The following is a 25,396-nucleotide window of genomic DNA, read 5'->3' on the forward strand; positions in this document are numbered from 1 at the left end:
GAAGCTATGACTGATGTAGTGAATGTTGAAGTATGCCAGAAACCCACTAGTTTGGAAGATAAGGAATCACTGAAATCCCATTGTGAGAAACACCTTGTTACATACCTGCCTCAGGTTAGTTAATAGATTGCTATAACTTAATTATTGGGGACGAAGTGAGAGTCTCAGCATTCCTTTTTCCTTTTTACTCTTTACATAGCTGTAACACAGAGTTGTTAAAATAAATTTACTCAAGTAAAATAACATGAAATAACGACTTTCAATTTAATTTTAACACTTTCAATTTAATTTTATCGATTCATAAGTATTTATTTTCATAAATTTGCAGATTTCAATCATTTTATGAATTACGATTATCTTCTTCAATATAGTATACTATATAGTTCCCTTTCATCAGATATGCAGTAGAGGGGTACCCGTGCCAGGGACTCATTTTCCAGATGATTATTTGCGCGCGCACGTTTTGCACGTGCAGGTTGACTCGACCGAGGAGATTTTGCAGTCATGCCCGTTGCGTTACCACGTATATCAGCTATACCATGAAGGTGACAACTTGTATACACGTCGTGTTGTGTTGATCTACTTACTTCTGAACATACTACTGTGTCTCCTAAATTATCTGTTTTATGTGCAAATGTTTTAATTAATATCTCCTCAAAATATATCCTTGTGTTTAAAGAGCCAGGAAGTGAAGAGATCGAACAGAGTGGGGAGAATATAACAACAGCTGTACACTGGTTACTACCCTCCGCTCAGTTTCAGGGTCTTTGGGACAATCTTATTTTTGACCAGGTTTCTAATTACCTCACGATCACATAATTTAACTTATTTTACATAATTATCACATAATTATCACATAATTATCACATAATTTATAATTATCACATAATTTACCTTAATTATCACATAATTTATAATTATCACATAATTTACCTCTGTTCTTTGTTGACTTCTATTTTGTTGAAATCACTTGACTGTGACCTGATTTCCGAGCGTGTAATTAATTACTGTACGTCTGTAGAGATAGTCCGGTAACCTATTCAGGTTCTTACATTAGACACTACGACATGGACAATGTTGCAATTTATATCAATATGAAATGGAAACCACATTCCCAGGATATTAAGGGTAATCTACTGAGTTACGCTAAAACAACCCTACTATTCTCTGACGCTGGAGTGGACCCTAATGTTATAACGTGGAACAAGGTGGTCTTATTACACGGTCCTCCCGGTACAGGTAAATAGTGACGTCATCATTAATTGTGACGTCATCAGTACAGCTCCACACCATTAATAGTGACGTCATCAGTACAGCTCCACATCATTAATAGTGACGTCATCAGTACAGCTCCACATCATTAATTGTGACGCCATCAGTACAGCTCCACGTAATTAATTGTGACGTCATCAGTACAGCTCCACATCATTAATTGTGACGTCATCAGTACAGATCCACATCATTAATTGTGACGTCATCAGGTACAGCTCCACATCATTAATTGTGACGTCATCAGGTACAGCTCCACATCATTAATTGTGACGTCATCAGTACAGCTCCACGTAATTAATTGTGACGTCATCAGTACAGCTCCACATCATTAATTGTGACGTCATCAGTACAGATCCACATCATTAATTGTGACGTCATCAGGTACAGCTCCACATCATTAATTGTGACGTCATCAGTACAGCTCCACATCATTAATTTTGACGTCATCAGGTTACAGGTACAGCTCCACATCATTAATTGTGACGTCATCAGTACAGCTCCACATCATTAATTGTGACGTCATCAGGTACAGCTCCACATCATTAATTGTGACGTCATCAGTACAACTCCACATCATTAATTGTGACGTCATCAGGTACAGCTCCACATCATTAATTGTGACGTCATCAGTACAGCTCCACATCATTAATTGTGATGTCATCAGGTACAGCTCCACATCATTAATTGTGACGTCATCAGTATATTTTGACTTTATTACTCTTATTAGTATCTCGTGACGTCATTAATGGGGGAGGGGCAACCCCATGCCCATTTATTCCCCAATTTCTGGTCAAATGGGCATCGGCAGTGATGAGTATTTTGTGTTATGATGAAAATAAGCATCACCATCGGGTTCCATTTCCTCCAATAAGTATAGCCATATTTCAGCTCAATAAAGTATTATAATATATCAGAGATATTTGTACAGGCAAGACGAGTTTGTGTAAGGCGCTAGCCCAGAAGTTGAGTATCCACCTGAGTGACCGTTACACGTACGGACAGCTACTAGAAATCAACTCTCACAGCCTCTTCTCGAAGTGGTTTAGCGAGAGTGGCAAACTTGTTCAGAAGATGTTTGATAAGATACAGGTACAGGTTTTAATGTAATGCTTATTTCTGTGTCTAATTGCAATGGCTGCTAGCTGATAAACACACCAATATACTCTCCGCTTTCTGTTAACTAAACAACTTGTTGATAAACAGACTTATGTTTGACTATTTGATCACTTATTATGATTTTAAAGTCGCGAAAGCGCTTAAAAAGGGCGTGTTCAATTGCACAAAACTGCACCATAGCTAAAATTTCTACCCAAGCAATTTGTTTCTGATGGGTCCCTGAGCTATTCCAAGTCTCAAACCCCGGGGTGGAAGTTATATAGACGGGAATAGTTTCAGATCCTCTATTATAATATTTGATTAATTGACCAGGAGCTGATAGACGACCCTCAAGCGCTGGTGTTTGTTCTGATAGACGAGGTGGAGAGTCTGACTGCAGCTAGACAGACCATGTCTGGGAGCGAGCCCTCTGACGCGGTGCGAGTAGTTAACGCGCTCCTCACCCAGCTGGACGTTATCAAACAATATCCTAACGTTCTTATCCTGACTACGTCCAACGTTTCTGGTAGTTCATGCTAAGTTAACATACTTGTTAACATACTTGTTAACTCAATCTTCTGCTCCTGTTTTGAATTGTATTTGAAAACTTTCCAACAAGCGTGCATAAGATAAATCAAAGTCAATTCTTACTTCTCCAATTTCATGTGCCATATTGATCCCAAATATCGAGAATGATATTTGGGATCAGTACAACACACTATGAACAATAACACTATGAACTATTTCAGGTAACGTAGACCTGGCGTTTGTAGACAGGGCTGATATAAAACAGTACATAGGCCCCCCCGGCCCCGCAGCTATATACACAATCCTACTCTCCTGCCTTACTGAGCTCTGCAGAGTAGCCCTTATCAACGGTAAGGGATACTTCACGGTTAGGGTTAGGGTTAGGGTTAGGGTTAGGGTTAGGGTTAGGGTTAGGGTTAGGGTTAGGGTTAGGGTTAGGGTTAGGGTTAGGGTTAGGGTTAACCCCAACAGTAACCCTAACCCTAACCTTAACCCTAACCCTAACCCTAACCCTGTTCGAAAACACATGTCGGGCTACTTGGATACTGCTGTTACTTTCACAACTTGTATGTTCCTTGTTAAGTGTGACTCTGATTTGTGATATTAATGCTTTTCAAACAAAGTTACAACGTATTCTTCATGTAGTGCATCCTGGGTTTGGACAGGATATGCCCGTTTAAAATATTTCCATCACGTTACATTACATAATTCTCAATAAATGTAATAGATTTGTAGTGTTGTAATTAGTTTAATCTTCGTTTTATCTTTGTTTTAGTAATATATTTTTTGGTGTTCAGTAATGTTTTAGAATGTTTAGTAAATTTAGTTTTCGTAACTATATTTATTCAGGAATTAATTTAATGTAGTTAGTGGAGTCCTCACTCTCCTTACGTCCGAAAATGGCGTTTCTCTTGCCGCTAATATGACTCCTCCTCCAGGAAGCACGGATGATATGATGAAGTACAGAGCGGTATCAGCCTTACAAACCACCAACGTAACCACCACCTCCTCCTCTAGTAACAGTCTCTACCACATAGCCTCTAAGTGTGGGGGGCTGAGTGGCAGGACCCTCCGCAAACTACCCTTCCTGGCTCATTCCATCGCTCACTTCAAGTTAGTTAATTAACAAGTTAATTAGTTAATTCAAGTTAGTTAATTAACAAGTTAATTAGTTAATTCAAGTTAGTGTTACAACACTCTGTTACATTAGTTACTTTTAGTTTGATAGTTGCTGACCAAGTGAGAGTCTCCACTCAGTGTTTCAAAACAATTAGTTGTCGACTATCAAACTATATAATCGACCCACTTATAAGACCGAAGAAAGATTACCATTACTCATTAGTTACTTTTACTGTAAACTCAGCAACTTTCTTAGTTCTTACATTGTCACTCTATTGAATTGCTTATCTAACAAGAATGTAGTTCCTGAACATTATCTGAAATAAAAATGCGTCTTCTCCCACAGAGCTGCCCCGAGTATGCCGGACTTTATGATAGCGCTGAATAATGCGGTAGATAAACAGTTGTTAGACAGAGACCACCTAGACAAGAACCATCTACACAAACAGACTGGTAGCTAGAATTATACGTTACTGAGACTGTACTGTAACACAGTACTGTACTGTAACACAGTACTGTACTGGTAGCTAGAATTGTAAGTTACTGAGACTGTACTGTAACACAGTACTGTACTGTAACACAGTACTGTACTGGTAGCTAGAATTGTAAGTTACTGAGTCTCGCTGAGTCTTTTATGACGGGTTGTTACACACTTTGTTCGTTACTTGGCGCTCGCAATCAACTGTGTAATAGTATTTTTGATGTTTTGATCAGTCACGTTTTTCTGAACAACGAATAATCGTTTTTTAAATGGTTGGTTGGAATTTGTATATTAAGATATAATGAGAATCCTTTTTTTGTAGAAAGAGGATATGTATTTTTATGTCCATTTTTATTAGTGACATGTGACTTTTATTTAATTCTGGGGCACCCTGTGGGAATTTCAAGTAACGAAATTGCTGAAAACTTTAGAAATAGGGTTACAAAACTGGATATTTTTAAAAACACTATAATAAAACTTTATTTATTTTCATTGACTTGCAGCCGTGCTTTTTTAATTTTTTGATTTGTTTTTAGTTGAGCTGTATTTGTTAAAATATTATATGTCAAATCTGGTTTTGGAACTAATATTTTCCATTATTTTATAATTTCTACCTGCTGTTTCTAATTGGTTTTGATTCTGATAAATGTCATCAGCATAAATATATCTTCCCAGTTACCGTATCAACACCAAAACACATTTCTATTAAAAGAAGGGGGGATCCGCGTGAGAAAAGGGAGATACTAAGCAACCAATTTTGGAATCTTACTTTTTCACCCCTCCCCTTTTCTCACTTTTCCCACTTAAACCGAAATTGAACTTATTTAATTTCCCCGGCCCCCAGAGCTATTTGCTAATTGTTAACCTACAGTACACTTTTAGCAATATGACTGGTAGCGTGATACAGGTGGAGTCAGATGACCACTACAGACAGGAGGTACAGAAGTACCAGGGCAAGGTAAGTACCTCACCAGTTACACTATACACTATACACTATACATTATACACTATACACTATACACTATACACTATACACTAATCACTATACACTATTATACTATACACTATTATATTATACACTGTACACTATACATTAAACACTACACTATACACTGTACACTTATCACTATACACTATACACTAATCACTATACACTATACACTAATCACTATACACTATACACTAATCACTATACACTATACACTATTATATAATAGCATGAGCAGTCCCAAGTAATTCTCAATTATTAGACTCTTATATTTAAAAACACTTTATGCAAACTAAAACGTGACTCTTAATCCGAGCACTTTTTCAAATACCTTCTTTCTGGCATAACTTATCTTAAAATGTGATTGACTGTATTGTAACACAGTACTGTACTGTAACACAGTTATACTGTATTGTAACACAGTACTGTACTGTAACACAGTACTTTACTATAACACAGTACTGTACTGTAACACAGTACTGTATTGTAACACAGTACTGTACTGTAACACAGTACTGTATTGTAACACAGTACTGTACTGTAACACAGTACTGTACTGTAACACAGTACTGTACTGTAACACAGTACCGCACTGTAACACAGTACTGTACTGTAACACACTACTGTAACACAGTACTGTACTGTAACACACTACTGTACTGTAACACACTACTGTAACACAGTACTGTACTATAACACAGTACTGTACTGTAACACACTACTGTAACACAGTACTGTACTATAACACAGTACTGTACTGTAACACAGTACTGTACCGTAACACAGTGCTGTACTGTAACACAGTACTGTACTGTAACACACTACTGTAACACAGTACTGTACTATAACACAGTACTGTACTGTAACACAGTACTGTACTGTAACACAGTACTGTACTGTAACACTGTACTATAACACAGTACTGTACTGTAACACACTACTGTAACACAGTACTGTACTATAACACAGTACTGTACTGTAACACAGTACTGTACCGTAACACAGTGCTGTACTGTAACACAGTACTGTACTGTAACACACTACTGTAACACAGTACTGTACTATAACACAGTACTGTACTGTAACACAGTACTGTACTGTAACACAGTACTGTACTGTAACACTGTACTGTAACACAGTACTGTACTGTAACACAGTACTGTACAGGTGATAGTGGTAGACTATTTTGCCACGTGGTGCGGACCTTGTGTCAGGATCGCTCCTACTTTCTCACAGCTAGCTGCCAAGTTCAAGGAGAGTGTATTCCTTAAAGTGGACGTGGATAAGTGCAAGGTAACTGTTTGTTTGTTTGTTTGTTTGTTTGTTTGTTTGTTTGTTTGTTTGTTTGTTGTTTGTTTGTTTGTTTGTTTGTTTGTTTGTTTGTTTGTTTGTTTGTTTGTTTGCTTGCTTGCTTGTTGCTTGCTTGCTTGTTTGTTTGTTTGTTTGTTTCACTATTACCTCTCAGGACACTGCAGAACTGCAAGCTATCAGTGCTATGCCCACATTCCATGTTTACAAATCCTCTGCTAAACTGGAGGAGCTTCGAGGAGCAGGTAGCTTTACTAGTATACTAATACTTATACACTTTACAGTAGTTATACTTATACTATATAATACTTCCCATAGCTTATAATACTTCCCATAGTTTAGAGTTACAGGATAGAGGGATTGATTCTTATTGTTGCAGCAAATTACTAAATTAATTACGTATAATAACAAATTAGTAATTTGTACATCAATAACAAATAACTGTTCAGATCCAGTAGCACTGGAGAAGATGGTTGAAAAACACTGTACCGGAGCAAGTGGTGGGGCGGACCAGGTGACCACTAATATATTCAGTACTCTTGACTCTTTACAAAACACGGGTCATACTCATAGACCTCTTGACTCTTTAGCAGGTCGATGACCTGCTGAAAGTTGATTAAACCTCATTTTTATTTTGTGTTACCAACTAGTCAGTAGTCACTAGTCAGTACAGTTATAATGCTATTTAACTAACTAAACCTAAACTAACACTAACAAATTAACTAACTAACTAACTAACTAATTAAACCTAAACTAACACTAACTAATTAACTAATTAAACATTTAAACTAACACTAAATAAGTACTAACTAACTAACTAACACTAACTAACACTAACTAACACTAACTAACACTAACTAAAACTAACTAAACCTAAACTAACACTAACTAATTAACTAATTAAACCTAAACTAACACTAACTAACTAATAACCTAAACCTAAACTAACACTAGCTAAGTACTAACTAACTAACTAAACTAACACTAACTAATTAACTAACTAACTAAACCACAGAGCGGAGCACCAGGCGGGTTTATGGATTTGAACACTTTCCTGGACATGAGTAAGAGCGAGTGTTTGAATGAGAGTGATGATCACACTTTCCTGGTTTGTTGTAATTCCTTTTTGAAATCTTAAAGTGCGAATTGTTTCGGAAATGGAGCATACTACCACAGTCCACACTTTAAGCAAGAACCTTATAGCGCTTATAATTGGGATCCAAAAAAGGTTTATAGTCCCATAGCGATCTTCAGCGAGAAACAATGTTATAAAATAAATAATTATGTAATATAACAATATAATCATTACTCTCCTTGTATTCTCTCTTTGTTAACCAGGGAGCTCTAAAAGAGGAGGAGGGATTTCTTGAGTCTGACTGCGACGAACAACTTCTCATAACTCTAGCGTTTAATCAACCAGTCAGGTTAAGATTTTTTATTAGAAATTATAGATACAAGTTTTTGTCTCTGTTGTAACTCAGTCTGTAATGTTTGTAATTAGTGACTTGTGCAGTCTCACATCACGTGTATTGTGCACTATGTAAATTATGTTCACGTGTATTGTGCACTATGTTCACGTGTACTGTGCACTATGTTCACGTGTATTGTGCACTATGTTCACGTGTATTGTGCACTGTGTTCACGTGTATTGTGCACTGTGTTCACGTGTATTGTGCACTATGTTCACGTGTATTGTGCACTATTTTCACGTGTATTGTGCACTATGTTCACGTGTTTTGTGCACTATGTTCACGTGTATTGTGCACTATTTTCACGTGTATTGTGCACTATGTTCACGTGTATTGTGCACTATGTTCACGTGTATTGTGCACTGTGTTCACGTGTATTGTGCACTGTGTTCACGTGTACTGTGCACTATGTTCACGTGTATTGTGCACTATTTTCACGTGTATTGTGCACTATGTTCACGTGTATTGTGCACTGTGTTCACGTGTATTGTGCACTATGTTCACGTGTATTGTGCACTATTTTCACGTTTATTGTGCACTATGTTCACGTGTATTGTGCACTGTGTTCACGTGTATTGTGCACTGTGTTCACGTGTACTGTGCACTATGTTCACGTGTATTGTGCACTATTTTCACGTGTATTGTGCACTATGTTCACGTGTATTGTGCACTGTGTTCACGTGTATTGTGCACTATGTTCACGTGTATTGTGCACTATTTTCACGTGTATTGTGCACTATGTTCACGTGTTTTGTGCACTATGTTCACGTGTATTGTGCACTATTTTCACGTGTATTGTGCACTATGTTCACGTGTATTGTGCACTATGTTCACGTGTATTGTGCACTATTTTCACGTGTATTGTGCACTATGTTCACGTGTATTGTGCACTGTGTTCACGTGTATTGTGCACTGTGTTCACGTGTACTGTGCACTATGTTCACGTGTATTGTGCACTGTGTTCACGTGTATTGTGCACTATGTTCACGTGTATTGTGCACTATTTTCACGTGTATTGTGCACTATGTTCACGTGTATTGTGCACTATGTTCACGTGTATTGTGCACTATATTCACGTGTATTGTGCACTATGTTCATGTGTATTGCGCACTATGTTCACGTGTATTGTGCACTATATTCACGTGTATTGTGCACTATGTTCACGTGTATTGTGCACTATTTTCACGTGTATTGTGCACTATGTTCACGTGTATTGTGCACTATGTTCACGTGTTTTGTGTTTCAGGATACACAGTTTAGCTCTCAGAGGTCCCAGTGACGGACGAGCTCCTAAAACCGTTAAACTCTTCATCAACCAGACCGCCATAGACTTCGACAGCGCTGAAAGAGGTTAGTAAGACGAGTAGTTGGTTGGTTAGTGTTCTCGTTATAGTACATTATTGTTTCATTTGTCCTTGTCTCTTCCAACCGGATATTATCCAGATATCAGTATTTCAATCATGAGACTAATAAACAGCGAACTACTCCGTTATTTGAATGATAATAACACTCAGTGTTCTGAAAGCTTTAAATTACAGGTGTAGGGGTTCAGGAGTTAAGTTTAACTAAAGATGACAACGCTGAGGGAGCACTTATTCCTCTGAAATACGTCAAATTCCAGAACGTGGTGTCCCTGACAGTGTACATTCACGACAATCACGGTGAGCGTTTAGAATCAGTGGAAACTAATAAATAGTTATTCGTTAAATTTGCCATTTTATCTTGATGTACATCGTTTTAACTAAAAAACTAAATTCTGATTTTTAAATTTATCATTATTCGTTGAATGTTGATTACCGATCATGGTCAATTTAATCATTGAAGATTAATTATCTTATTGAAGGATGATTATCTATTTGTTAGATAATCATTTATAAATTGCAGCTGGAGACGAAGTGACAGTTGTAAACTACATCAGTGCAGTGGGGCAACCTCGCGATAAGACGGAAATGAAGGATTTCAAACGAGTATCCGGTCAGAAGGGGGAGGTTCACGGCTAAATGCTGTGGAAACATGTGACACCCTCATGTGGGAACACGTGACACCCTCATGTGGGAACACGTGACACCTCCTGTGGAAACACGTGACACCCTCCTGTGGGAACACGTGACACCTCCTGTGGGAACACGTGACACCCTCCTGTGGGAACACGTGACACCCTCCTGTGGGAACACGTGACACCCTCCTGTGGGAGCACGTGACACCCTCCTGTGGGAGCACGTGACACCCTCCTGTGGGAACACGTGACACCCTCCTGTGGAAACACGTGACACCCTCCTGTGGGAGCACGTGACACCCTCCTGTGGGAGCACGTGACACCCTCCTGTGGGAACACGTGACACCCTCCTGTGGGAGCACGTGACACCTCCTGTGGAAACACGTGACACCCTCCTGTGGGAGCACGTGACACCCTCCTGTGGGAACACGTGACACCCTCCTGTGGAAACACGTGACACCCTCCTGTGGGAGCACGTGACACCCTCCTGTGGGAACACGTGACACCCTCCTGTGGGAGCACGTGACACCTCCTGTGGGAACACGTGACACCCTCCTGTGGGAACACGTGACACCCTCCTGTGGGAGCACGTGACACCCTCCTGTGGGAACACGTGACACCCTCCTGTGGGAGCACGTGACACCTCCTGTAAGAACACGTGACACCCTCCTGTGGGAACACGTGACACCCTCCTGTGGGAACACGTGACACCCTCCTGTGGGAACACGTGACACCCTCCTGTGGGAGCACGTGACACACTAAGAGTCACGGGACACTGCGAGTCCAGTCTGTTTGTCGCATCTGATGAAAGTAAACAGTGAAACTCTGGCTTGAAGTCTTTATTCGCTGGCTCGAATCTTTAAATGGATCTTTAGGTTGTTTATTTTGCATCATGTGGAAGGGAATTAAAATAAATTCTTTATTTCATAGAAATTGTGAGCAGTTTTCACTGAATGCTATGGAAAATCTGAATATTTCATACTGTATTAATTTTGGGGAGTTTCTTTAGAACGTCTGTTATTCAACGTAGTATTGGTAAACTGTTGTAAATTGATTTATTTGTAAATTTTATAGTTACAGTTAAATTTATTAAACTCCTAGATTCTGCTATTCACTCTAATAACTTAAACTATGGTAACTAGTAGTGTAACTATGGTAACGTGGACCTATAATATTATATTTTATTCTAACTAACATATCTAATATCTACCATGCTAAATGTTCTTGTTGACTGAAAGTAAATGTTAAACTATTTGAATATTTGATAGTTCCTCTCATTAACCTGTAACATACTATAGCAGGATGGCAGGGTCTGCTTTAAGACGGTTAATGACGGAGTACAGGGAGCTGTTCCACAATGCGCCTCACGGTGTGGTAGCTGGACCTGCTGCAGAGGACAACTTCTTCGAGTGGGATGTTCTCATCCAGGTTAGCTGTTAGTATGATGACGTCATATAATCACTTGGCTACGTCACGTGATAGTTTGATGACGTCACGTTTTAGTGTTATGGAAGGAATAACCTCCCTTTTTATGGTTGTTTCAAAGCCCTCAAGTTGATTTAAACTGACGCCCCACAGGGACCGGAGGGCTCGCCGTACGAGTTTGGAGTATTTCCAGCTAGACTCAGCTTCCCCACTGATTACCCCCTCAGCCCGCCAAAAATGAGGTAAACAATCTTATTGCTCCTTACTCAGACTTACTCAGATCATTTTATCTGGACTTCTGTTAATTTAATTTCTTGACTAGCTGCCAACTCTGATATCTTCCTCCATGACGTCCAATTGTCCGGCAGGTTCTCGGTGCCACTATTCCACCCTAACGTGTACAATTGTCCGGCAGGTTCTCAGTGCCACTATTCCACCCTAACGTGTACAATTGTCCGGCAGGTTCTCGGTGCCACTATTCCACCCTAACGTGTACAATTGTCCGGCAGGTTCTCAGTGCCACTATTCCACCCTAACGTGTACAATTGTCCGGCAGGTTCTCAGTGCCACTATTCCACCCTAACGTGTACAATTGTCCGGCAGGTTCTCAGTGCCACTATTCCACCCTAACGTGTACAATTGTCCGGCAGGTTCTCAGTGCCACTATTCCACCCTAACGTGTACAATTGTCCGGCAGGTTCTCAGTGCCACTATTCCACCCTAACGTGTACAATTGTCCGGCAGGTTCTCAGTGCCACTATTCCACCCTAACCTGTACAATTGTCCGGCAGGTTCTCAGTGCCACTATTCCACCCTAACCTGTACAATTGTCCGGCAGGTTCTCAGTGCCACTATTCCACCCTAACGTGTACAATTGTCCGGCAGGTTCTCAGTGCCACTATTCCACCCTAACGTGTACTATTGTTCGGCAGGTTCTCAGTGCCACTATTCCACCCTAACGTGTACAATTGTCCGGCAGGTTCTCAGTGCCACTATTCCACCCTAACGTGTACAATTGTCCGGCAGGTTCTCAGTGCCACTATTCCACCCTAACGTGTACTATTGTTCGGCAGGTTCTCAGTGCCACTATTCCACCCTAACGTGTACAATTGTCCGGCAGGTTCTCAGTGCCACTATTCCACCCTAACGTGTACAATTGTCCGGCAGGTTCTCAGTGCCACTATTCCACCCTAACGTGTACAATTGTCCGGCAGGTTCTCAGTGCCACTATTCCACCCTAACGTGTACAATTGTCCGGCAGGTTCTCAGTGCCACTATTCCACCCTAACGTGTACAATTGTCCGGCAGGTTCTCAGTGCCACTATTCCACCCTAACGTGTACAATTGTCCGGCAGGTTCTCAGTGCCACTATTCCACCCTAACGTGTACTATTGTCCGGCAGGTTCTCAGTGCCACTATTCCACCCTAACGTGTACAATTGTCCGGCAGGTTCTCAGTGCCACTATTCCACCCTAACGTGTACAATTGTCCGGCAGGTTCTCAGTGCCACTATTCCACCCTAACGTGTACAATTGTCCGGCAGGTTCTCAGTGCCACTATTCCACCCTAACGTGTACAATTGTCCGGCAGGTTCTCAGTGCCACTATTCCACCCTAACGTGTACAATTGTCCGGCAGGTTCTCAGTGCCACTATTCCACCCTAACGTGTACAATTGTCCGGCAGGTTCTCAGTGCCACTATTCCACCCTAACGTGTACAATTGTCCGGCAGGTTCTCAGTGCCACTATTCCACCCTAACGTGTACAATTGTCCGGCAGGTTCTCAGTGCCACTATTCCACCCTAACGTGTACAATTGTCCGGCAGGTTCTCAGTGCCACTATTCCACCCTAACGTGTACAATTGTCCGGCAGGTTCTCAGTGCCACTATTCCACCCTAACGTGTACAATTGTCCGGCAGGTTCTCAGTGCCACTATTCCACCCTAACGTGTACAATTGTCCGGCAGGTTCTCAGTGCCACTATTCCACCCTAACGTGTACAATTGTCCGGCAGGTTCTCAGTGCCACTATTCCACCCTAACGTGTACAATTGTCCGGCAGGTTCTCAGTGCCACTATTCCACCCTAACGTGTACAATTGTCCGGCAGGTTCTCAGTGCCACTATTCCACCCTAACGTGTACAATTGTCCGGCAGGTTCTCAGTGCCACTATTCCACCCTAACGTGTACAATTGTCCGGCAGGTTCTCAGTGCCACTATTCCACCCTAACGTGTACAATTGTCCGGCAGGTTCTCAGTGCCACTATTCCACCCTAACGTGTACACTTGTCCGGCAGGTTCTCAGTGCCACTATTCCACCCTAACGTGTACAATTGTCCGGCAGGTTCTCAGTGCCACTATTCCACCCTAACGTGTACAATTGTCCGGCAGGTTCTCGGTGCCACTATTCCACCCTAACGTGTACAATTGTCCGGCAGGTTCTCAGTGCCACTATTCCACCCTAACGTGTACAATTGTCCGGCAGGTTCTCAGTGCCACTATTCCACCCTAACGTGTACAATTGTCCGGCAGGTTCTCAGTGCCACTATTCCACCCTAACGTGTACAATTGTCCGGCAGGTTCTCAGTGCCACTATTCCACCCTAACGTGTACAATTGTCCGGCAGGTTCTCAGTGCCACTATTCCACCCTAACGTGTACAATTGTCCGGCAGGTTCTCAGTGCCACTATTCCACCCTAACGTGTACAATTGTCCGGCAGGTTCTCAGTGCCACTATTCCACCCTAACGTGTACAATTGTCCGGCAGGTTCTCAGTGCCACTATTCCACCCTAACGTGTACAATTGTCCGGCAGGTTCTCAGTGCCACTATTCCACCCTAACGTGTACAATTGTCCGGCAGGTTCTCAGTGCCACTATTCCACCCTAACGTGTACAATTGTCCGGCAGGTTCTCAGTGCCACTATTCCACCCTAACGTGTACAATTGTCCGGCAGGTTCTCAGTGCCACTATTCCACCCTAACGTGTACAATTGTCCGGCAGGTTCTCAGTGCCACTATTCCACCCTAACGTGTACAATTGTCCGGCAGGTTCTCAGTGCCACTATTCCACCCTAACGTGTACAATTGTCCGGCAGGTTCTCAGTGCCACTATTCCACCCTAACGTGTACAATTGTCCGGCAGGTTCTCAGTGCCACTATTCCACCCTAACGTGTACAATTGTCCGGCAGGTTCTCAGTGCCACTATTCCACCCTAACGTGTACAATTGTCCGGCAGGTTCTCAGTGCCACTATTCCACCCTAACGTGTACAATTGTCCGGCAGGTTCTCAGTGCCACTATTCCACCCTAACGTGTACAATTGTCCGGCAGGTTCTCAGTGCCACTATTCCACCCTAACGTGTACAATTGTCCGGCAGGTTCTCAGTGCCACTATTCCACCCTAACGTGTACAATTGTCCGGCAGGTTCTCAGTGCCACTATTCCACCCTAACGTGTACAATTGTCCGGCAGGTTCTCAGTGCCACTATTTCACCCTAACGTGTACAATTGTCCGGCAGGTTCTCAGTGCCACTATTCCACCCTAACGTGTACAATTGTCCGGCAGGTTCTCAGTGCCACTATTCCACCCTAACGTGTACAATTGTCCGGCAGGTTCTCAGTGCCACTATTCCACCCTAACGTGTACAATTGTCCGGCAGGTTCTCAGTGCCACTATTCCACCCTAACGTGTACAATTGTCCGGCAGGTTCTCAGTGCCACTATTCCACCCTAACGTGTACAATTGTCCGGCAGGTTCTCAGTGCCACTATTCCACCCTAACGTGTACAATTGTCCGGCAGGTTCTCAGTGCCACTATTCCACCCTAACGTGTACTCGTGCGGTAAGGTGTGTATCAGTATCCTACACCCACCTGGAGACGACCCCCTGGGCTACGAGCACTCTTCAGAGAGGTGGTCTCCTGTACAGAGTGTGGAGAAGATACTCCTCTCTGTTATCAGCATGTTGGGTTAGTACTTAGTTCCCTCAATATGATTTTAAATGTACTGTTCAATGCACTGTTCAATGTACTGTTCAATGTACTGTTCAATGTACTGTTAAATATATGCTATTTAATGTACTATTCAATGTACTGTTCAATGTACTAGAGTCAATGGATCCTGTAATGTGAACTGAATACAAGTTCTGATTTGTTCTGCTTTTTATGGATTGTAGTATTTGAGGTGTTACTGTTTAGGATTCACTGTAAGTAACCCGATTGTACTAAATCTCCCACACTCTGATAATACCTCCCTATTTTCAGCTGAGCCGAACCCGGAAAGTGGGGCTAATGTTGACGCTTGTAAGATGTGGCGAGACAACAGGGACGGGTTCCTGAGGGAAGCTGATAAAGCTGTCAGACGTACTCTGGGACTCTGAAGTTAGAAGTAGTACACGTGCAAACTGCGCCGCGCACAGACGTACTCTTGGACTCTGAAGTTAGAAGTAGTACACGTGCAAACTGCGCCGCGCACAATGTCGCGTGTATTGTATGATTTCGTGCCAGTTTTGAGGAGGAGAAGAATTCAAGAAAGATCGGATATGTGAGAAAACATCCCTCTTATCTGTGAACTACAAACATGATTATTAAATCACTGACATCGATTGGGCTTCATTTAAATGACTTCGTTTAAGATACCTATTAAATTGTACAATTATATTGATTCGATAAGTAGCCATTACTATAAGATAAGCTGTAGAATTACGGAAATTATGTAGTTTTAAGCCACTAATTATCTTGTATGCGCTGGTTACTCATTTACTGATGTATTAGTGTAAAGTGTTGATTTAATGAATTACTGTGCTGTAGTCCGAATTTTCTTTGCTGCTAATTGAGTTTTCCTTAAATCTTATAATTTTCAAGTTGTGGTGCAAATTTATAATTCAAATCGGACTTGGTGTGTCATTAACTTTAGTCCAAATATTATTGCGTGTTTTTGGTTCAGTTGTGGTTATCAAACTTTAGAACTCTGAATTTGAGTTCTCCAATCTCCATGTAAGTAATGTTAGTTATTGTCCGCGCTAACCTTCTTACCAACCCTAGGTATGGTTATATGATGAAGCCTCACTTATCAGGCGTTATTCACTGGAACTTCACACTGCTCAACTGAGAAACATTCCAACTTTAAAGAATCGCTCCACCATTTCAGTGTCACTTGTATTTCAACTGAGAAATTCTCATTTTAGAAACTGAATAAAGACTATAACTTTGAATCAAATTGGTGTGGTCATTGGTGGTAAAGCATCTGTTTTGAGCGGAAGTTGTATACTAAAAAGAGAGGCTCGCCCAACATTTCATGTAAAAGATATCAGGCAGGGAAGTTGTCCAGTAACGTGTAAGAGATGGGCCTGATAAGTACAACACGGACTATAATGTACTGTATGGCAGCTGTTGTAACTACGGGGTGTGTCGGATTCACTGTTAACGCTTATATCCTCTACTTACTCAGGGTAACATAATAAGGACCAGTTAATTAAGTTAAGTGCTCCATATTCCGAACATGTATTTCTCAGTGTTCATAATGTATGCGATGAACAAGCAGAAAAAGAACCGGATGATAAAATCCGTTTGAGGTTAACCTGTAATTGCTAGTAAAACTTTAAACGGGTTTAACTTCCTTTCGGTTCCTTATATTAGTGTAAATTTAGCAACTTTTTTACACTTTTTGGAAAGGTTGACCTGATGATTCCAAGGAACCACTGTACCAAACCTCAAGATCAGGAAGTGGCTGGTTTTCTCAACTAAGAAACCGAAAAATTTAACAATTTAGACCTGTTCCAGCTTTGTTAGTACTGACAGGTAAACCTCAAACTTTGGCGAGGACCATCTCAGGAACGCAAGGCCAGATTTGAACCGGTTCTACTTGTTCGACTCCAGCAGCTGTTTCATATATAATATATGAAAACTGAAAATTTACGTTTTTGGTCTAGATAAGATAATAGTCTGGATAAAATCATTTTTATTATCAGAGACTCAAATTAAAAACCTCTCCTCCACCTCATCAACACCCCTTCAGGAGAATGTGAAACGACTAGAATTGGAGATAACCGCACTGAGACGTGAACTCACGCAGGTTGATGGTGACGTCACACGGTCATCACGTGACGTCACACGGTCATCACGTGACGTCACACGTGACAGAGCCTCTGATAGTGAGAGTGAGGATGAATTTCAGCTAGCTCTCGAGAGCATACCTTCACAAAGGTACCCAGCTTTGTTCATAGGTCCTGATATCTAAATTCCGCGATACATTCTATGATTTTAGCGTGTTTCTTTAATAAAACTATAATGTAAATAGTTTTCAGTTATTTTACTGCATCCAATTTTCAGTATTATAGCCCAAGGAACGGACAGCCTGTGTACAGACAGACAGTGCGAGAGTGGCTTGTTAACACTGTGTCAGAGTATTGATAAGGATCACGATACTCTCAAGTTAACGGAGCAAGGCTGTGAGCAAGGTCTTACTACACTCACACAACTTAATGATCAGGTAGGATACAGTGTTCCTTACACTCACACAACTAAATAACCAGGTAGGATACAGTGTTCCCTACACTCACACAACTAAATAACCAGGTAGGATACAGTATTCCCTATACACTCACACAACTTAATAACCAGGTAGGATACAGTGTTCCTTACACTCACACAACTAAATAACCAGGTAGGATACAGTGTTCCCTACACTCACACAACTAAATAACCAGGTAGAATACAGTGTTCCCTACACTCACACAACTTAATGATCAGGTAGGATACAGTGTTCCTTACACTCACACAACTAAATAACCAGGTAGAATACAGTGTTCCCTACACTCACACAACTTAATGATCAGGTAGGATACAGTGTTCCCTACACTCACACAACTAAATAACCAGGTAGAATACAGTGTTCCCTACACTCACACAACTTAATGATCAGGTAGGATACAGTGTTCCCTACACTCACACAACTTAATGACCAGGTAGGATACAGTGTTCCTTACACTCACTCAACTTAATGACCAGGTAGGATACAGTGTTCCTTACACTCACTCAACTAAATAACCAGGTAGGATACAGTGTTCCTTACACTCACACAACTAAATAACCAGGTAGGATACAGTGTTCCTTACACTCACACAACTTAATGATCAGGTAGGATACAGTGTTCCCTACACTCACACAACTTAATAACCAGGTAGGATACAGTGTTCCCTACACTCACACAACTAAATAACCAGGTAGGATACAGTGTTCCTTACACTCACACAACTAAATAACCAGGTAGGATACAGTGTTCCTTACACTCACACAACTTAATGATCAGGTAGGATACAGTGTTCCCTACACTCACACAACTTAATGATCAGGTAAGATACAGTGTTCCTTACACTCACTCAACTTAATGATCAGGTAGGATACAGTGTTCCCTACACTCACACAACTTAATGATCAGGTAGGATACAGTGTTCCTTACACTCACACAACTTAATGATCAGGTAGGATACAGTGTTCCCTACACTCACACAACTTAATGATCAGGTAGGATACAGTGTTCCCTACACTCACACAACTTAATAACCAGGTAGGATACAGTGTTCCTTACACTCACTCAACTTAATGATCAGGTAGGATACAGTGTTCCTTACACTCACTCAACTTGATGACCAGGTAAGATACAGTGTTCCTTACACTCACTCAACTTAATGACCAGGTAAGATACAGTGTTCCTTACACTCACACAACTAAATAACCAGGTAGGATACAGTGTTCCTTACACTCACACAACTTAATGATCAGGTAGGATACAGTGTTCCCTACACTCACACAACTAAATAACCAGGTAGGATACAGTGTTCCCTACACTCACACAACTAAATAACCAGGTAGGATACAGTGTTCCCTACACTCACACAACTAAATAACCAGGTAGGATACAGTGTTCCTTACACTCACACAACTTAATGATCAGGTAGGATACAGTGTTCCCTACACTCACACAACTAAATAACCAGGTAGGATACAGTGTTCCTTACACTCACACAACTAAATAACCAGGTAGGATACAGTGTTCCCTACACTCACACAACTTAATAACCAGGTAGGATACAGTGTTCCCTACACTCACACAACTTAATGACCAGGTAGGATACAGTGTTCCCATATTATTTATTAAGGAAATGTTTGAAGTTTTATTACTAAACTAATTAATTTGAATCAGTAACCAGTAGTCACTTATTAACCAGGAGTCACAAAGTAAGCATGAATCACTAAGTAACCAGGAGTCACTAAGTAACCAGTAGCTCAGGTCACTAAGTAACCAGTGGGGGGGGTACCAATGGCATAAATGGCATAATGGAGAATTGGCCAAGCAAAATTTCCATTTATGCCATGAAATTTCTATGCCATTTGACGATTTTTATGCCATTTGACGATTTTTATGCCATTTGTCTCCATTTTATGCCATTCGAAATATGAAATTTTAAAACTTTGAACTGAGAATTTAATAACGAATAGTCTGCACTACACTAGTACTGTCCACCTTTATCTCTATTTATTGTACTAGTACAACATTTATTTTCACCCATTAAATTCCTCAAAATATCCCTAGCAATGGGCATTATTGATTATAATGACGTTCAATTATGTATATCAATATGATATGAGAATTTGGTTGATAGTGGACAAGTGACCGGGCAGTATGGCATAGTACACGCTACACACCATATAACAGAGAGGACAGTCGACTGAATGCTCCGAGTCAATCGAATATCCAAATTAACAGTGGAAAACTGTAACAGAGAGGCTGGGCCTGGTTGGCCCACGAGAGGATAGCATATGGATGCTTTGCCTACCTCTGGGGTATGACAGTCCTGTGGGAGTTTGCCAGTGGAATCAAGATGTTTAATCAAGGATGATGGTAAGTGTTGTGGGGTGTGTCATAGATAAACGCTTAAGTGGTGGTTGAGTGTGGAAGAGAGAGGCGGAATAAGACGGCGTTAAAGTAGTCGCTATGTTACACCTGTCTGGTCCAACTCCTCCGGCACCACTAAGCGTTTAGTGTGGTTTGTAAAGTTGACAATGGTGGAGATGTGTTGGTTGTCGAATATGTCATTGACAGAGAGGTAGTAGTCCCGGAAATATTGACCTCTTATTTGTGCAATAGCCGGGCACTGTCCGAGAAAGTGTGAGACAGTCTCCTCTCCGTCGCCGCATTAAGGACAAGCACTTGTGTCTGATTTGCGAATGGTGTGTAGGTGTTTGTTGAGGCCACAATGTCCCGTGATGAGGTGCACTGCAGTTCTGTAATTTTGTCTGTTGTTACCGAGTGTAGTGTTGAGATTTTTGATGATGTTGATGTTTTTATGTCCAAGTGTCAGTTTAGTGTGTCTGGGACCATCAGTAATCCATGATTCTTGATTAAGTTTTGTGACTTTGTCGTTGATCAGGCGTTTGATGTAAGATTGTGGTATTGGGCAATTCAAAGTGGATTCACTGGTTGTGCCTTTTTTGGCCAGCTCGTCTGCTTTTTCATTACCCCACAATCCGATGTGTGCTGCTATCCATCTGATTTCTAAGGTGTTAGTGGATCCGAGTGTATTGAGGGTGTCGTAACAGTCTCTAGTAGTTCTACTCCTCGTTGAAGGTGAGGATATAGCTTGAATAGAGGAGAGACTGTCCATATGATGATATGTGTGTTTTTGTAAGTTGATAGATATTTACAAGCTTCGATGATGGCAGTGAGTTCTGTTTGATAAACGGTGCAATAATCGGGAAGCTTGAATGATCTTTCATCTAGTGTAGTGTTGTTGTTGTCTGTGGTGATAATATAACCAGCCCCGCTACCTGAGTCTGTGCTTGACCCGTCTGTGTAGCAGGTGATGGTTTCACTGGGGATGTTGTCGATGGTGTTTTGGAGTGAGCCTCTATATTCGATGTTGTCAGCTCCAGGAGTGGTGACCGTGAAGCGTCGTTCAAGCATCTTGGTTGGTATAGATAGGTCTCTCTCTGCTTTGGGTGGTATGTTGAGGTCTACCATGAATTGTTTGTTGATAGTGGTGTGAGTTGTGATGGTACCTTTTCTGGGGGCGATAGTTTCGAGGGTTAGGCTTTCGTAGGCTTGAAGCCTGGCTGTGCCCTTGCTGCCTCACCTCTCAGGAAAAGTATGATATCTGGAGTGTTAGTGAGGTGGTTCAGTGCGATGAAGGGAGTACTAGGCATGGCACCAGACATCATTCTCAATGCCAATGCCTGAACTCGTTTGAACTTCCTCGCGTTGGTGTCTGTTTGGGTTGCCCTAATCCATATACTACAGCAGTATGATAGAATAGGTCTGATGACAGCGGTGTACATCCATTTGCATGTTTTAGGGCTCATACCCCAAGTGGGGCCGACAGCTCTTCTACATTGCATAAGGGATGCCGTAGCTTTTTTGGTGGTATTGGTGATATGTTCATTGAAATTGAGCTTGCTGTCGAGGGTCACTCCTAGGAATTTGGCAGATCTGGATAGACCTATAGTGGTGTTACCCACCACCACAGGTCTAAGTGTCCATTTCTTATTCCAGGTAAACATGACTATTTGTGTTTTGAGTGCGCTTATGGATAGATCTTTGGTTTGGCACCATTTTTCTATTGTGTTGATGGTTTTGCGTGTTCTGTTCCAGATGATATCTAAATCATTCCCCTCCGCTAGAGAAAGCAGATCATCTGCAAAAGCTTGCAGATAACCTGGTATGTCTCTTGCGGTGTAGGCCAGGAGATCATCGACTACCAGGTTCCAAAGGAAAGGGGAAAGGATGCCACCTTGGGGGCACCCGCTCCGGATCCGAACCCTTTTCGACTTATCCTTATGATTTAATGTGATGAATCTGTTAGTTACCATGTTGATAATCCATTTTGCTGTGGCCGGATCCACTTTCGTGGTCTTGATAGCGTCAGAAATAGCCTTGAAAGAGACATTATCAAAAGCTCCCTCTATATCTAGAAAGACTCCTAAGACATATCCCTTCTTAGCTATCCTGCGCTCGATGGTGTGAGTAACTTTATGAAGGGCTGCTTCGGGTGAACATCCCTTCTTAAAGCCAAATTGTCGTTTGTTGATGTCTTTAGCGTGTTGCATATGCCACAGTATCGCCTTCTCCTGTAGTTTTAATATCACAGGAGAAAGGGTGATAGTGCGAAATGATTTCGGTTGGTTGTAGTCAGTTTTTCCAGGCTTTGGGAGAAAGATTCCAAGGGATTCTTTCCACAAAGTTGGAATGTGTCGGGTTTCATGATTTTTTGTCATAATGGTTCTGGTGATGTCTTTGATGTGTGTCCAAGCTTTCTGTATGATGATAGGTTTGAGGGTGTCGGGTCCAGCAGCTTTCAACGGATCAAAGGATTTAAGAGCCTCCTCGATTCTGTCTGGGCTGTAGATGGTATTGAGTAAGGTGGTGGTGATTGGTAGAGGTCCAGGTGGAGGCACTGGCGGGTCAGTGACACTATTCTTGAAGTGGGTTTGTGTCATGACCTCCAGTGTCTCCTCTGCATTTTTGGTGATGTCTCCGTTTGGTTTGTAAACGGCTTCTAGTGTGTGCTTGTTGTCGTTGCAGGATTTCAGAATCTTGTTCATCCTTCCGGAACCGTGTCGGGACCGTGTTCATGTTGAAGCTTTTAAAATTTAAACATTTTCATAAGATTGATAATGATCTGTAAACATGTTTCGAATGGGTAGCCTCTTAAAAATAATATTCATTGATATCTCGATGAACCTGTATATAAGTATTACATAACAGTTCACCAAATGACCTGAAATACTTGCTTCCTATTATACAAAATGATGATGACATAATATATTGCTTAAATAACGCTGGACAGGGCGTCGAGGGACTGCATTTGAGAAGGGAAAAGAAATAATTTCCCTGTGTTCGCCGCAGTCGCAGATCCCGAAGAACAGAGTGGGAAGCCAATCGTCCATGGCCAAGTACTTTCTTGGGAAGCTGTAGATGATGAAGCTGGATGCCTCGAGGATGAGGACGACTTAGCTTATGAGGTAGAACCTGGAGTTGATGATTGTGATGTTGGAGAAACGATATCAACAGATAAATATGGAACACTTTCCTTCCGGTCTTTTGAGACACTCACGCTCAATGGAGGAAGAAGCACTTTATCAACAAAATCTCGTCTTTCAAGATTCAAGGGGAACGCGTTTGGAGTGTCTTCTGATGTTCGCATATACAATCAACCTGAATGCGGATGTTCAACAGTTTTGAAAGCTGGCAGTACAGAAACTCTTAAAGTCTTCAAATCTCAGCAGGACTTTGCAACAGGAGTGGTTAGATTTATTTCTTATAAGTCATGCCCGATGAAGTACTACTGCCAGGAACATAGCCTAATCAATGGATCTCCTAATGTTTGGCTACTCGTCGAAGACAAATACATCAGATGCATTGTTCCTTGATGACATTCAAAATCGTTGTGTTGTCAATGTTTGTATTCTGTACATTTTGAACATCTCACAATTTGCTTTTCTTGAATAGTGAAATGTTTGGTATATATTTGATATAATACATTTCTATTTTCTTTATTTAGTTATTTGTCATATGAATCTTTGACTTTAACGATCATTCCAAGCGTTATAAAGCATGAAACATGTCTCTTATTCAAGTACTAATAATATTTGCGAATCTAAAGTCATCCTAAAGGTCAAATATGAAGACCTAAATTCATGGCATAAATTGGCATAAATGGAGAATTGGCCAAGCTAAATTTCCATTTATGCCATGAAATTTCTATGCCATTTGACGATTTTTATGCCATTTGTCTCCATTTTATGCCATTGGTACCCCCCCTAACCAGTGCAGGAGTCACTAAGTAACCAGGAGTCGCTAAGTAACCAGGAGTCACTAAGTAACCAGGAGTCACTTAGTAACCAGTAGTTCAGGTCACTAAGTAACCAGGAGTCACTAAGTAACCAGAGGTCACTAAGTAACCATGAGTCACAAAGACGTAACCATGAGTCACTAAGTAACCATGAGTCACTAAGTAACCATGAGTCACTAAGTAACCATGAGTCACTAAGTAACCAGGAGTCACTAAGTAACCAGGAGTCACTAAGTAACCAGAGGTCACTAAGTAACCACGAGTCACTAAGTAACCATGAGTCACTAAGTAACCATGAGTCACTAAGTAACCGTATCTCCCCCAGACACCAGACACCCCACAACTAATGTGGAGGCTCGCTAGAATAATGTACGAGAAAGCAAAACACAACACTAAAGCGGGAGTAAACGCCCAGAAAGGACTGTTAGAGGCACTCGCTATTGCAAAGAAAGTAAATCATATTAATTTGCTTTTTTGCTCATCCTGATTTTCTTATTTGATTTTTGTTTGGGTCTGTGATCTTGAACTGAATATGTACCAGTAGCAAACGACACAAATGTTGGTAGTTTCAACTTATAACAATATACAATTTGTATTTACTGTTAAATGTAATATTATGTTGAGCAATGGCAGGGTGAAGAGTTGAGTGAAGGGAACTCTAAGAGCCACCTGTGGTACGCTATCCTACTGGGTGACACGTGTAAATATGACGATACGCGCGTTAAACTGACCAAGGGTTTAGAATTTGAGAAGCAGGTGAAACTCTCGCTGGATATTGATCCCTACAATTCTACTGCGCTGCATCTGATCGGGAGATACTGTTTCGAGGTGACATTCTGTAATTTCTTTTCTTTCTTCTTTTCAATAAAG

The 25,396-nt window shown here is 41.3% G+C and overlaps 4 protein-coding genes and 1 long non-coding RNA gene across 8 annotated transcripts in view; 4 read left to right on the top strand and 1 right to left on the bottom strand.

Annotated features, from left to right (window-relative positions):
- LOC134824384 (pachytene checkpoint protein 2 homolog) lies at positions 1 to 6,060 on the top strand. 3 transcript variants are annotated; one of them, XR_010161398.1, is made up of 10 exons: positions 4 to 114; positions 398 to 545; positions 680 to 792; positions 1,119 to 1,239; positions 2,201 to 2,361; positions 2,701 to 2,893; positions 3,117 to 3,245; positions 3,834 to 4,008; positions 4,361 to 4,631; positions 5,997 to 6,060. XR_010161398.1 is itself a non-coding variant. In XM_063836283.1 (9 exons), exons 1-9 carry the CDS (start codon positions 7 to 9, stop codon positions 4,473 to 4,475), a joined length of 1,263 nt encoding a protein of 420 aa, XP_063692353.1. In that variant the 5' UTR covers positions 1 to 6; the 3' UTR covers positions 4,476 to 5,108. The 3 variants fall into 3 exon arrangements, 1 of the variants encoding a protein (XP_063692353.1); XM_063836283.1 differs by lacking the exon at positions 5,997 to 6,060 and having other exon boundaries at positions 1 to 114; positions 4,361 to 5,108; XR_010161399.1 differs by lacking the exon at positions 5,997 to 6,060 and having other exon boundaries at positions 3,834 to 4,134; positions 4,238 to 5,108.
- Positions 5,228 to 25,396, top strand: part of LOC134824389 (thioredoxin-like protein 1) — a 27,498-nt gene continuing 7,329 nt past the window's right edge. The window contains exons 1-9 of one of the 2 annotated variants that reach the window (XM_063836289.1): positions 5,228 to 5,453; positions 6,651 to 6,776; positions 6,949 to 7,036; positions 7,241 to 7,305; positions 7,807 to 7,899; positions 8,130 to 8,215; positions 9,507 to 9,610; positions 9,799 to 9,921; positions 10,145 to 10,275. In XM_063836289.1, the coding sequence (XP_063692359.1) occupies positions 5,382 to 5,453; positions 6,651 to 6,776; positions 6,949 to 7,036; positions 7,241 to 7,305; positions 7,807 to 7,899; positions 8,130 to 8,215; positions 9,507 to 9,610; positions 9,799 to 9,921; positions 10,145 to 10,260 (873 nt within the window). In that variant the 5' untranslated portion in view covers positions 5,228 to 5,381 and the 3' untranslated portion in view covers positions 10,261 to 10,275. Of the gene's footprint in view, positions 5,454 to 6,650; positions 6,777 to 6,948; positions 7,037 to 7,240; positions 7,306 to 7,806; positions 7,900 to 8,129; positions 8,216 to 9,506; positions 9,611 to 9,798; positions 9,922 to 10,144; positions 10,300 to 25,396 lie in introns of those variants that run through there. The other variant, XM_063836288.1, reaches the window with a different exon arrangement.
- On the bottom strand, positions 10,185 to 11,063 carry LOC134824391 (uncharacterized). Its single transcript, XR_010161400.1, has 3 exons — positions 11,014 to 11,063; positions 10,367 to 10,396; positions 10,185 to 10,263 (listed from the first exon to the last, which is right to left on the bottom strand). It is a non-coding gene; the product is annotated as an uncharacterized LOC134824391 (long non-coding RNA).
- Positions 11,559 to 16,509, top strand: LOC134824094 (ubiquitin-conjugating enzyme E2 G2-like). The gene is made up of 4 exons (XM_063835809.1): positions 11,559 to 11,684; positions 11,835 to 11,923; positions 15,481 to 15,647; positions 15,942 to 16,509. Exons 1-4 carry the CDS (start codon positions 11,559 to 11,561, stop codon positions 16,055 to 16,057), a joined length of 498 nt encoding a protein of 165 aa, XP_063691879.1. The 3' UTR covers positions 16,058 to 16,509.
- LOC134824388 (regulator of microtubule dynamics protein 1-like) overlaps positions 16,720 to 25,396 on the top strand; it is a 10,767-nt gene continuing 2,090 nt past the window's right edge. The window contains exons 1-5 of the mRNA XM_063836286.1: positions 16,720 to 17,128; positions 17,695 to 17,882; positions 18,009 to 18,168; positions 24,852 to 24,977; positions 25,160 to 25,354. Coding sequence (XP_063692356.1) covers positions 17,021 to 17,128; positions 17,695 to 17,882; positions 18,009 to 18,168; positions 24,852 to 24,977; positions 25,160 to 25,354 — 777 coding nt within the window. The 5' untranslated portion in view covers positions 16,720 to 17,020. The remainder of the gene's footprint in view (positions 17,129 to 17,694; positions 17,883 to 18,008; positions 18,169 to 24,851; positions 24,978 to 25,159; positions 25,355 to 25,396) is intronic.

The sequence above is a fragment of the Bolinopsis microptera genome, chromosome 12, assembly GCF_026151205.1.
Source record: "Bolinopsis microptera isolate Bmic1 chromosome 12, MBARI_Bmic_1.0, whole genome shotgun sequence".
NCBI classification, from domain to species: Eukaryota; Metazoa; Ctenophora; class Tentaculata; order Lobata; family Bolinopsidae; genus Bolinopsis; species Bolinopsis microptera.

What these genes read in the sequence shown, in the direction of transcription:
- LOC134824094 (XM_063835809.1), top strand. Translation starts at nt 11,559, where the DNA reads ATGGCAGGGTCTGCTTTAAGACGGTTAATGACGGAGTACAGGGAGCTG. An exon ending in AGTGGGATGTTCTCATCCAG is followed by an intron (nt 11,685 to 11,834) that starts GTTAGCTGTTAG and finishes GACGCCCCACAG; the next exon opens with GGACCGGAGGGCTCGCCGTA. An exon ending in CTCTGTTATCAGCATGTTGG is followed by an intron (nt 15,648 to 15,941) that starts GTTAGTACTTAG and finishes CCCTATTTTCAG; the next exon opens with CTGAGCCGAACCCGGAAAGT.
- LOC134824384 (XM_063836283.1), top strand. Translation starts at nt 7, where the DNA reads ATGACTGATGTAGTGAATGTTGAAGTATGCCAGAAACCCACTAGTTTG. An exon ending in ATATCAGCTATACCATGAAG is followed by an intron (nt 546 to 679) that starts GTGACAACTTGT and finishes TTGTGTTTAAAG; the next exon opens with AGCCAGGAAGTGAAGAGATC. An exon ending in GACTACGTCCAACGTTTCTG is followed by an intron (nt 2,894 to 3,116) that starts GTAGTTCATGCT and finishes GAACTATTTCAG; the next exon opens with GTAACGTAGACCTGGCGTTT.